The sequence below is a fragment of the Pomacea canaliculata genome, linkage group LG12 (assembly GCF_003073045.1).
Source record: "Pomacea canaliculata isolate SZHN2017 linkage group LG12, ASM307304v1, whole genome shotgun sequence".
NCBI classification, from domain to species: Eukaryota; Metazoa; Mollusca; class Gastropoda; order Architaenioglossa; family Ampullariidae; genus Pomacea; species Pomacea canaliculata.
Genome location: NC_037601.1, coordinates 22,351,818 through 22,365,038, shown reverse-complemented (window position 1 = coordinate 22,365,038; position 13,221 = coordinate 22,351,818). Strand labels below are relative to the sequence as shown.

The 13,221-nt window shown below is 36.3% G+C and overlaps 1 protein-coding gene across 1 annotated transcript; it reads left to right on the top strand.

Annotated features, from left to right (window-relative positions):
* Positions 1-2,830: 2,830 nt before the first annotated feature.
* LOC112576437 (glucose-fructose oxidoreductase domain-containing protein 1-like) lies at positions 2,831-12,857 on the top strand. Its single transcript, XM_025258846.1, has 5 exons — positions 2,831-3,092; positions 3,652-3,877; positions 4,073-4,286; positions 5,361-5,642; positions 6,227-12,857. The coding sequence occupies exons 2-5, from the start codon at positions 3,873-3,875 to the stop codon at positions 6,950-6,952; spliced, it is 1,227 nt and encodes a 408-aa protein (XP_025114631.1). The 5' UTR covers positions 2,831-3,092; positions 3,652-3,872; the 3' UTR covers positions 6,953-12,857.
* Positions 12,858-13,221: the final 364 nt, after the last annotated feature.

The following is a 13,221-nucleotide window of genomic DNA, read 5'->3' as shown; positions in this document are numbered from 1 at the left end:
TGCCCACAAGAACATCACTCAGTTTATAACAATCAATATTATTTTGGTACATCTTGTTTGAGAGTAGCATCGCACAATTTAAAGGCTTTATAAAGAAAGCGGGAAATCAGCCTAATGGTTGCCTCAGAGGTGTCTCCCATGACTCTTGACACACTGAGTCTGGGGTGAAGTGAGAGAATAAAAGAGTTCTAGCAAGTCATGCATGTATGCACAAGTATAATGTGATACAAATAAGGGGCAGTTGGCGTCCGCTACGTTTCATTTGACTGCTTCTTGTATCATGCTAATAGTCTCAAAAACCAGACATTGATGTATAAACTATTAACCTGGACATTCATTGCCTATGCTTCAGCACATTCTGCCTCCATTCCTTTTCTCCCGACCCCACTGCACACATGACAGTTCAGTTATACCACAAAAATAATCTGTATGACACATGAACAGATTTGCCCTCCTTTGACTCCAGTCCAGGGCTCAAAATTTGCAAATCAGCACATTGAAAAAATAACGGAACAGGTGATGACATTTTTCTTCGAGATGACAAACATAGGAACTAGAACAATAAAAAGAAAAGAAATTAACTCTAAATATGCAGCAGTAAATATTTCTTTTACAAACATGCATGTATGCACACATAATAGTTGAATGCATCGATCAGCTGACTAAGAACCTCTTACTAAGAGGAATTATAGCAACTGCCATTATGGGCAAAGACCCTTAATTACATCTAATGCCCTTTTAGTATGTGTTACTATAGTATTGCAATATCAATATCACAGTTTTTAAACAAAGACCATGACTTCAAATAGTTCAAAATTCGAGGTTAGCAAACCTGATAAAACGCGGTGCATGTACGAAGTATGAGATAACGCAAGGCGTCTATTTTAAAAATCATAGAGACTTCGCATGTAGCAGTATGATGGACAATTGAGGCAGGTAAAACATGGATCGGTCTGTCAGCAACCACTGCTTACTCCACCGGTAAATTCGAGGGTACTGGAACGTCCGTACATTACACCAATGCAGCATGAATTAAAAAGATACGAGTGGGACTGGAAGAGTTCAGATGGCCAGGCTTAGGCGAGAAAGGAGCTGGAGAAGGCCACAGGCTCTGGTACAAGGAAAGAAACATGAATGTGATTGGAGTCGTCATCAGATGTACACCCATTTCTGGCAGGGTGATCTCTAGTCACATCTGCCAAGCCACACGACGACACCATTGTCCAAGTTTACGCTCCATATGTTCCATGCAAAGACAACGAAGTGGAAGAGTCTTATGATCAGCTGGGAAGGGGTTTAAAGGCAGTGCCTTGGAATAACATTCTAGTCGTGACTCGGATCCAAGACAGGCTGAAATGGTTACCAGCAATGGGTAGGAACACCCAGCCTTTGCTGCTAAGTTCTGCCTGGCGATATCAGCTTTGAAAGTGCCCTCATTAAAGAAACTTGACGATGACCGTGTATCGAATGTATTCGATACACTGGCTGAAAATTCACTTCTGTGCGTGTACTGAAAGCGACGTTAGTCTGTATGTATTACAAACAAAAGTTTGGCTTTTGATAAGACGTACTACGACAATGACGGAGTTAATTTGCTTATAGCTGTAGCCTTCAGATTAGCTTAAAAAATTGTCTCATCGAGTGCCTGTGTATGACTCCTCTCTGAGACGTGTGTGGTTTTTGTAAGCAGATGAGTCCTCCCGTACCAATGAAAGTGTGCAAGCGCATCTAATGACACCATATTTGTGCTTTATCTTCACTTCTTCGTGTCCATCTTTGCGTGTTATTAACGTTTTTTCTGTAAATGTTTCTTTATATGTCCTCGACGTTTTGTTTCCATGACTTTACCACCTCTATCCCCACCTATAGCTGTCACGTACTGGTTTAATTGGCACAGAGACCATGCAGGTGACGCTTGCAAGATGAATCTCATTCACCGGGCCTGCCCCTGACGTTCCGTTCACTTTGTGTACAGAAACCATTCACAGGTAGTGGGTGGTGAACCGACACAGCAATGGGCTGACGCGCTGCTTATTTATTATGCGTGGATGAACTATAGATATAAATCTTACAAGGTGCATAAGAAAAGCTTATTTCCTCAACGAACATATCAGGAAATGCCAGCGACACAAAAGGAGGAAAATAAAAACCTAGTAACAGATATAAGTGCAAATTCCCATGGTGATGGTGACAGATGCTTCAGTCACTTGATTGCAGGTTTCTCTTATACTTCCCTACCCCGTATTCTCGAATCCATATATTTACAGCGGCACACATGAAAATATAGGTGAACACAATGAATTTTAAGTCTGTGAATTGCCGACGGGTTAATTGTTTCTCGCATAGTTAACGACTAATGAAAAGGATTCAAGTGCTTAAAAAGTGCGCCACTGACATGTAGCGCGTTTCTCTGCTATTCATGCAGCAGACTCTGATCATTGCGCTTTACAAATATTTTCGGAATACAAAACACGTAAAGCACACATTGAAACAGATAAAAAATGTATAAAACACACATACTGACACAGACCAAAACCTATCAGCAAGCAAACCGTCTAGAGACACATCAACAGATATAAAAGACGGTAGCATGCCAGGGGTTTGGCATAAATAAAAATTAATTAAAGGACTGCGCGAGGGGAAAAGTGAATTTGAGAAAGATCTATTCAGATGTATGAACAAATGTATGCTAACTCATTTCTAAGAAGGAAATTAATTTTTAATAAATGAACTGTTTATTGTTTCAAAGACTAAACCATTCTAGTTCTATTTTAAACTGTGCCTGTCAGTATACGACCAGGGTGAACGGGTTGTCCCAAGGAGCAGACGACATTTTACTTCCGGCCATTACCCATACCTTACGTGCACGCAAGGTCGTAAAAGAGAAGTGGGGAATGCATTAGAAAATCAATGTAATGCATTAAAATGTGATGAAATGAAGTATTCAGTATGCAAAATAAACTCAGACATAGTCATTTTACGTGAACATTATATGCTTCTTAAAACTTAAGTTTGTGACCATCGTAAACCAATCACCAGGTAATAAGAAGTGGACATTACTGAGCGGTCAGCATTAACAGTCTCATGAAAAGGTGACCAAGGATGAAAACTTTTTTTTGCAGCTTTACATCTTCACTGAAGCCTGATGTGGATATGCTATTGTCTTTGAATTTTCTTTGATTCTCTTGATTGTAGACGGAAATAACGAATTGCTAATTAAATGTTAAGCAGTTCTCAAGTTATACTGTTATCTCTCCTTTAGTCATGTGGACACGAAGCTTCTAGTTAATCATTTCGACCTGAGACTGACTTGTTGAAATTAACTGACATAGAGGGTAACTGATTTAGGCAAAACCATTACAGTTATCTGGCCACACACCGAGACAGAAGTCTTTGAATGACCGAAGAGGTTTTGCTATTATCGTAATTTTCCCAGTATACTTATATATCTATATAAATCATATTTCAGCTAGGTTAAGAATGAATTGAGATACTTTATTTTTCTTCCATTAATATATTTTGTTGTTGAATGGCCGTCATGCTCATTTTTTCATTAATATGATCTCAGAAACTGTTTATTGTATCATACAATGTATGACGTAGGATGTCAAAACAGTTTGAGCTATAGTTTTCTTTTCCCTCTTATTTCAGATGCTGTCAGTGCATCGTACTTATGTCACAGCCAAGAAAGCAGTGATTTCACAGGCACAAGGAAATGGAACAATGTGCAGGAAATATGCACAGACTGATATGAACTATTGAAATTTACCAATGCAGATTAGGTGCAGGATGTTAAATGCTTATGGTGGAGTGCTGGGCAGTGTACAAGATCTTGACAAGAATTTATATACACCGATCTGGTCAATTAGCCAATGAGGTTCTTTTTTTTTTATTTGAACTGGAAAAACTCACGGAGATGAATGTTGATGAGAGTGAATTATATTTATAGGGGTCATTATCTGAGAATAGGTTGAAAGGGATCATGTGTCTACCATAGTATTTTAAGAACTGTATTCAGGAAACAGTGCACTTAATACAACTTCATTTAAACAAAATTAATTTCTGGTGTCAGATTCAAAGTGAAATCTACAATTAGCCAGAAAAACATGAGAAAGATGCTTCCAGGTGTTGGCGTGTTTGGAACAACAGCCACCATCAAGGTACTGGTTCCTATCCTTAAAACTTGTGGCTTTCCTGTTGTGGCAGCATGGGCACGTACAGCCGAGGAGGCCAAATTGTTGGCCACTGAGCTGGACATTGATTTTTTCACTGCAAAAATTGATGAGGTAGGTACTTCCTAAAAATATGCCCCTGGGTTGTCATTAATGTGTAATTAAGTGTTTTGTCATTACAAAGAAAGTGCAATGTACAGGCAAAAGAGCAAAGTTATAAATATGTATAACTCATGGGCTTGTTTTCAGGCAAGCAAAGGACTATGATTCTCTTAATTCAGAATTAAAGTTTATTCAGGTCCTTTAGTCATCAAGAGTCTCAGTATGTTTTTAGCTGCTGTCATGCAAATCTGTGTTAAAGTGAGTAACCAGCAACCATCTCAGACATATACAGTGGTCATTCAGCAATCAAGTGAATAAGGCCTATTATAAAATATAAAAAATACCTGATTCCTTGCCTAATCAAGCTTTTCGCGGGTAAAAATTCATAGTAAAATAATCCTCGAAGCTGAAAGAGCCGACTGTTCTCTTATTTATTCATTCCTTTTAGCATAGCGTGATGTGTTTTATGACACTACTCAGTTTATCGATGTGCTTGTCAAAACATGGACTATCTGTTATTCTCCAATGTTTTTGGCCATCTGAGATATGGGGAAATTTGAATTCCAGAAATACATTAAAAATAGCTTCATAGCTGTCTGAGCAAGTGGCAAACTCCAAACAGTATAGATATGTTTTCATCGCTGGCAAAAAATATAAATGAAGTAGGAAAAAAGAGAAATTGTTTCTTAAAATACTAGAACCATTTGTTGCTTAAATCTTAATGTAGCCAGATTTGTCATCTGTCACTCTCAAGTGTTATTTCAGGTAGATATTCCTGTTGATATAATTTGATTCCTATAATATTAATTTTAAGGCATAGCATACAATTAAGAATTTTTAAGGGTTTGGATTAGGCGATAATATTAGAGATCCCAAGGCACATTCAAACATCTACATTCATTAACAGCTAGTCACCACAAGTTGCACATAAAGCATAACTAATCCAAGAAATTGGGACTAAAGTTTACAGGTGACGTGAACGGTCAAAGTTCTTTCAAAATACATTTCCCTGTGAAAAATAATCAAGTTCAATGTTGTTAATTTGAATTATTTGCAGGATTTATTTTATTTCTATATATTTTTCAGGTGTTGCTGCATAAAGATGTGGATGTGGTAGTCATCAGCTGTTCTCCTCACCTCCAGGCTCCCATAGCAACTAAAGCATTGGGCATAGGCAAGCATGTTTTGTGTGGTTCTCCTGCAGGACCACGTGAGGTTGATGCACTTCGCATGGTCCATGCATCACGCTATTACCCACGACTCATGTCACTCATGTGCCACGGTCTACGTTTTTTGCCTGCTCTAACACGTATGAAATCCTTAGTGGAAGAAGGATATATAGGCAATATCAAAGTTTGTGAAGTAAAGGTAATACACTGGTTTTACAGAGGTTTTTTAATGAGTTAAATGGCTTAAGTCTCTGGTAAATAAAGCAGGTTACAGTATTTCTTTTTTTTTTTTTTTTTTTTTTGTTTATTTTATTCTCTATTTCACTTACAAACCAGGATATCCATTTCAGTTTAAAAGTCAAAATAAAGGACGACAATATCATTTGTACAACGACAGCAAAAATCTAAAACTAAAAAATTATATAAAATGCACTTAGCAGTCAGGCACACTGAGGCCAGCAGTCTCAACTTCCAGACTTTGTAAATTCACATTTTTATTTTTATGGTCAAAATTCTGCAAGTCTGTTAATGTCCACTGTTATCCCTTAGAGTTAAAGACAATCTTGAACTTAATCTGAGTAACAGATGTCTCCTGTTTTTGATTATCTTTGAAAATTCATCAATCAGATTAACATTTCCAGATTTCTGCCTCTTACACAGGTGTTTCATTTTGAAGCAAAATGTAGAAATAATACAGAGCTGTTACTATGTAATTTGTTACTTTTGGGCCTAAAAAGTCAGTATGAAAGGAGTAAATCATTATTATTGTCTCATTGTTTTCAGATGCACTTTGGTGTCACTTACTCGGACCGTTTTGACTGGATGTGTGATGAGATGATGGGCGGTGGTGTTTTGAACCAGTATGGCTCCAACATCATTGATTTGGTGACATACTTGACTCGACAGCGAGCCTTGAAGGTTCATGGCATGTTGAAGACATATATCAAGCAGACAGGTAACATCAAAGGCATTCGTGAAATAACAAGTGATGACTTTTGCTCCTTCCAGCTGGAGCTAGATAAAGGTGCCAGTGTAACCGTGACCCTGAATGGATTGATGCCTGGGCAGTTTCTGCAAGAGATCCTTCTTGTGGGAGATCGTGGACGCCTTGTTGTTCGTGGAGCTGATCTTTATGGGCAGAAGCGGGAGCGAGTAAAAGAAGATCTTCTCCATTTTGATCCCGTAAACTATAAGGATGTTGAGAGTTTTGGGATTTCAGAGAGTGTCCGAAGAGAAATTCCAACTCCGTTTATGAAAGGCATGATTCGTATGACGGAAGCAGTGAGAGATGCATTCGATCGCGTTGAGGAAAGGCAGGGCTGGGTAGCAGAACCTGTGGCCCAGGCAGCCACATTTGAGGACTCTTTTTATGTGCAGACTGTAGTAGATGCCATTCGTAAATCGAGCAAATGCAAAGAATGGATTTCAGTTGTGCTGAAAGATGAGGAACCTGAGCCTAATCCTTTTCTCTCAGCCGCCATGCGCCGCAGCACATTCTCATTGCATTGATCTTTCTGGTCTTTTGGTGGGACTAAAAAAAAATTAAGACAGAAACATGATTTTAGCTTAAATATGATTTTTGTCTTTATAGTGATAAAGTGTAGTGTAGATTGAAAGTGTAGGTGAGTTTGAATGCATGTGCCTATGTGTGTTTATGTATTATATATGAGAGTATGTACAAGTGTCTCTCTATGTATGTTTTAATATGCTTATTAACAGAGGATGCTTTCAAAAAGTACAAACAAATACTTCAAGGAAGAATTTAGTATGGGTATTTTGTCACTTAGTTTTGCTTTGTCTTTTGTGGGAAAATATTTTTGAGTCTAGAAGTATCTGTAAGCATACAGAGCAGTCACACTAAAATGAGTTAGGTGAAAGGGCATCATTCTTATTTCCAGGCTAACAAATAACCTTTAAAAAAAACAGGAATAGGCTGATTATATAATCACATAAACGTTATTTTAGCTGTAAACTAAACACGTTTTTGTGTAATGTAACACTTTTCGTCTTTACCACTGACTGGCATGCAAAGACATTAGTCACTTCTGGTTCTTATAAAACTCTGTGAACTATTGTAATGATGTAGTTAATTGAAGAACAAAAAAAATCCTCCCCAAACATCAAAGCTATACATAATCACATTGTCAGCAATCACAAATGTGGTTTTGAGTCCCATAGTTGATGGAAGCATATATAGCTGCTTTAAAGGATCTTTGTTGTTGATACCATATGCAGTTGAACCTAAACCCAGTCTGTTATAAGGAGAAAATAGGTTTTTTAATCATTGTAGTCTAATCTGTCATTGAAGTTAAAAAGAAAAGCAAAAATTCATATTATCATTATAGTTACTGCAACATTTTGTTCTTTTGTACTCGAAATTAAGTGATTATGATGAAGCTTTCTGATTTTGGTTCAGATTTAAGAATTAAAAGTTTTTTTAAAAATACAGTTAAGGTTTTAAAACTTTTATTCTTAGTATTATATATATATAAATAACTTACCTGATGATGTTTAGATTAATTTCTGTGACGCATATATATTTTGTTAAATGCTTGCAGTTCTTGTGATTTCCTTGTTACTGGGAGTATCTTAGTTTTGCTTTGTTTTTGGTTTTTGGGGGTTTTTTTTTGGACAAATGATTGCTTTCAGTTTAGATAAAACCAAGTTGTTACACAATGTTTTAAACCCTGCAAGATGACAAGTGGGAGAATTCAAAATGAATTGCTATTTGCCTACCAGGTTGAGACTATCAGAGCTGTTTATCTAATTGTTCCCCTTGACATCCAGACCAGCATAATCATTCATCAGCTGATACCAGTCAAGAGATGAATAAGTACATTGAGATGGTCAGAGGATATCATCTGTTTCAAAATGGAGTGCCATATGGACTTAAAGAAATATGTAATTGGTCAGTCTTGAAACATGCTATTTAGTCTTCACAAATGTGGAAACAAAAAAGTTTTTTTGTTTGTTTCCATGATGTTCATTCCTGAGACCAAGCTGGTTTATCGGAAATTTGGACATGAGAGATTCTTTTTTTCCTCTAAATAGTTGTGGTTAACCATTCACCCTCTTTGTAGATGTCTGCTAAATAGTGTCCTAATCTTGATGGTATCAAACTTTGCATTTTCTGATGTGTGCATGAGAAAATGTTCCAAGGAAGATTCCATTATGTAATAGATTTGTGCATAGAGATAGTAGTCCATGTATATTCAGCTTACTATGCTTATTGTAGGCTGTATAGGTTATGCTGACATTAAAAAGGAAAAATACAAGAGACTAAGACTTTGTTAAAGTACACAGGATTTTTTTCATGACGGTGTGGGTAGGGGGGAAGAGGGTCTGGAAGAGACAGGGCTTCATTGATCTGACTGGCATCAGTTTTCAAGATCCTTATTGTGCTTACATTTTTAATCCATAATTCCTCAAAAACAAAATACTTGATGAATCTTACTTGAGCCAATAATGTCTGTGACTGACCACTTTTGCTACAAAACCTTGTTATGGAGCAGAAACTATTTGTGAGAAAAGTTAATGTGATGTATGCCCTTGATAACATCTAAACACTCTTAAAAGATCTGCTTTAGTAAAGTGTTTAACATTGAACTGGAAGAAGAGAGTTAAAATTCTCTAATATACCTTTAGTCATTGAAGTGCAAAATCAGATTTTTTTTCTTAGCCATGACATTTGTTAGGCCAGGTTTTAAAAAATCTTTCTCTTGTGTTAAAGATCTGGTTTGGATATTGGTTTAATTCTGTGATGTCTACAGGTTTTAGAAAAAGTTATTCATGAATGCTAATATTGGCTTAAATTAAAAATACACATGCAGGAATTAAATTTTAAGTGCAAAATCTCTTTGCTCAATGGTTTGTGATAGACACATGTTTATCCTTGATTAGTGTTATGAACACCTTTCCATGTGACATTTTAACAGAATACTGAAGCTATTGAAATTGTTTTCATTCTTGCTATCTCATGAATAAAGATAGCTGCATGTGGAAGGAGTCATAGCACTACTAATAAAAGAAGCCTGGAGTTTTCTAGCTGATTGGTATTAATGAAATATTCTTTTACTTGGCTGAGAAATCTGTATGCATGCACTAATTGGTTTTTTTCCCCATTTATTGCAAAAACAAATGGTTCCAAGCAAAGGAGCTTGTTTTTGGGGGGAAACTTGTCCTTTAATGTATTGGCATTTTGTAGATTGGAATGAAACAGTTATCCACATTTGCATTTGACATTTCATGGTGTTAAAGACACAGTATGGATGTTGGGCTACCCTATGGACTCAGTTGCAGTTTTCAGTACCTGCTTTGTCTGGTTAAAAGAAATAGTGAAATACTTTTCCGTACATAAATTTATTTGAGCAGCTGAATTTGAAGTCCAATCATGGGGAAGTCATTTAATCAAATTGACTACCAAAGATATTTCCTGTTTTGTTTGTTATTCCACAGATGTGGTGGAGGAGAACCTTTATCAGTGATCAGTCAAGTGTCTAGGATCACTAGGTTCACAAAGTCGTTACTGATGGGATATTGGCAGCTTTGTTTAGCTTTTGGTACTAGTTTATTTTTGATGATAGGTTAATATTTTCAATATGTTTATATTTGTTTCCTATTTTATGCTGTTGTAAAGTTAAAGCATAGAATCTATTTCAAACAGGTTTTTTTTAATTTATCAGTTATTTATTACAACAAACATAAAACATTTCTTTCTCCATTTCATAAATGCTTCAAAAGTAGTCACAAAGATCCTTACTTGTGTTAATCTGTATGGCTGTGCAACTTCTTTTAAAGTCATGACTTTTTCATGTATTGTTTATTTCCATTGTGTTGTTCAGATGTTACAATTGCTGAAATACTTCATATCACTCAGTATGGCTGTGTGTTCACTCTGGAGGTGGTCATTAAGTCATTAAGTGTTGGTCTAAGCCTCATGCTACTTTATTCATTATAGAACAGGTTGAACTAAAGCACATATCAAAATTCTAGGTTGAGTTACTGCAAAAATTTTTAATTTTTGACTGGTATTTGACAAACTACTTAAGTCACCTGTGATTTAATTTTCTGCTTTTAACTGAATCATGAAGTTATACTTATAAACAAAAAAGGATTGCATGAAAACCTTCCATTGAAGGTGGGGATTTTTTATATGGATATTTTCTTTTGACCAAAAGCCTTACAATGATGCTCTGTACCACAGGTTATAAATATATACACACTGCATTTGAAACTACTAGAAAATTATGTATTCCTGGAAAGGGTTATGAAATATTCTCTTATGAAATGATTAAGGGCTGTCAGAACTGTGCACATTCCATATAAAATTCTTGTGTGGTTGAGCTAATCTAAGTCATTAAAACAGGCACACATCCCATCTACCCACACCACCACCAGTTTTTAAGGCTTTGCATAGTTTTTATATCAAAAACTTTGCAGGTCAGTCACTATGGGGTACAATGTACTTGGATATGTGAAACTGTGGTGAAGCTTTGGAAAAGTAGAGCTTAAAGGTGCAATGTGCAACCAACCAAAAAACAGAAAATTGTTTTTCAAACATAGACAATACTATATCATCAGCAGCATGTAACTGTAGATAGTAGTTGTGTGCATGGGTCATAAGGGAATGTACAAAAACGTGTTCAAGAGGTTGTGCTGTTTGCATCTGTGTGTACATGCTTTCATGCACTGGTGTGTATTTGTATTATATAATTTTCCTTATCAGTAAGGCTGGTCCATTAATAGATCAGATGGCTTGATGAATATGTGGGGAAATTTTTTATGCTTTTCATAAACTTACCATGCTCATATTACTTTAGGCTTTATTTATACTATCGTCAGTTTTCAATCCCTTTATTGCCAGGTGAAAATGAAAACAATTTCTGGACCAGTGTAATAAGATTCACATATAAGCATTAGCTAGAACCATGACAGGCTGGTTGCCTCTCTTGTATTCACTACCAAAGATATTATATGTTTAATTCGCACCAACAGTTTGTTTGGAGTCATAAAAGTATTATGCATTCTCTCTTACCTGTATATTTATGTGCAGTTTTGAATGCTATTATTTCTAATGTCATCAAAGAGTCCACAGGATTTTATTCATGTATTCGTATGATCTGTTTTCTCTAATGATCAGCCACACAAATAAAAGTGACTTGTTCTAAGAGTTATATTATGCTTGTAAAGTTTATTGTGTATTACTGTTTTTCTAAAGCAAACTGTTACACCATTTTCCACTAGATTCCATCTTCTATAAATGTTTCATCTAATGTTTGTGATGTGGCATTTAAAAAATTACCTGTGAGTGTAATTTGCAATCAGTGATATATGTATTTTCAAACTTTTTATCAACTGTGAGTGATTGACAGCTTCCCACAAGCTTTGCTTTGGAAAGAATTTAAAGAATGAGTAAAAAGTATGAAATGAAAGTCTTTTTGAAGCTGTGCTTGTTGCAAGATTTAGAGTATTAGGTGCTGTCAATTTATTTTTATTCTGCTGTTGATACTCTTTTTTTTTTTCTTTTTTTTCTCTTTTTTGTGCCTAGGTGATAATTCACGACTAGCCACAGTCTTTTGTGTTTTTGTCTACCAGCTTTTGGTGTGTTGATTTGGGGGTAGTTTGTTTTTGTTTTCTTTTTTGTGTGCATTTTTTAAAAATATACAGTTGAAGAATCTTCATGCGGTAGAGATGGAGTTATTCACCCCTGGCTAGAGAACTGTGCCATGAGAGCCGATAGGAAAAATAGTCCACAGTCCTGCCATTGATGCTTGCAACAGCCCCTAGCTGCTCATTTACATGCAGCGTGCATCACAAATGGTCCAAAAATGGTGATTAGAGGTCTCAGACCTCCCAGGAAAAGATAACAGATTGTCGGACAGCATCACTAATCCACCCCACAGGCCTTGGTAAATGACCTTTACTAAGAGACTTCATATGCATTGCAGAAAAGCCATGAACAGTTGTATTATTACCGTAGTGCTTCCAATTTGGACTTTGATAATTGTCTGATACAGAATTGGACAAGATACCAAAGATAAGTGGAGCTGTGGGTGCTGGAAAAGCAGTTTAATGTTTGCATGAGTGCAAGCATACGAGGATGAACTGCATCTTCTGCACTTGAATCTCAGAACAGGAAAAAACAATCTGGATCAAATATTTTCCATCCATTTGTTTTGTTATATTAATCTGGGAACAGATAACGGCATGATGGTTTGTGTTGATGTGTTTATTATTTTGTTTAGACATCTCAGTCCCATATATCTTAATAGAGAATATACTCAAAGTGGTCTGTTTAATATATTTTGTGGTCAATATTCTATTTATTTGTAATCACTGCATCTGTAATGTGAGCCAAATGTGGCAGCACGCCTGCTTATATGTGAAGAAATGTGACATATAAGTGGAAAAACCACTTCTTGTGTTCTGTTATGACTGATGGCGGGTAGATGTGGAGGGTTCAGACTATAGACGTACTGACAGTGCAGGTCGGCATGAAATTTGCCACGGTTTAGCAAAAACTAACACGAAATAAGCAGTGCATGTTAAGTATATTTTTCATCTTAGTGAATAATAAGGAAGTATTTTCAGTAAAGGGCAGTACCAGTAGTTTTGTGATAGCAGCGGTGGATCATTACGGGGCTTTTATCACGATGGAATACCTTATTAGTCTTGCACTTCTCTCTCATTCTCTCGTCTCTCCCATAACGCAACGAGATATGCGTTGGTAGCAAAGAGTCAGATAAAAGGCTTTCGTGGGTTGAATGGAGGACGAATCC

Coding starts and splice junctions, on each gene's coding strand:
- LOC112576437 (XM_025258846.1), top strand. Junction 4,287..5,360: donor TCACTGCAAAAATTGATGAG/GTAGGTACTTCC, acceptor TATATTTTTCAG/GTGTTGCTGCATAAAGATGT. Junction 5,643..6,226: donor TCAAAGTTTGTGAAGTAAAG/GTAATACACTGG, acceptor CATTGTTTTCAG/ATGCACTTTGGTGTCACTTA.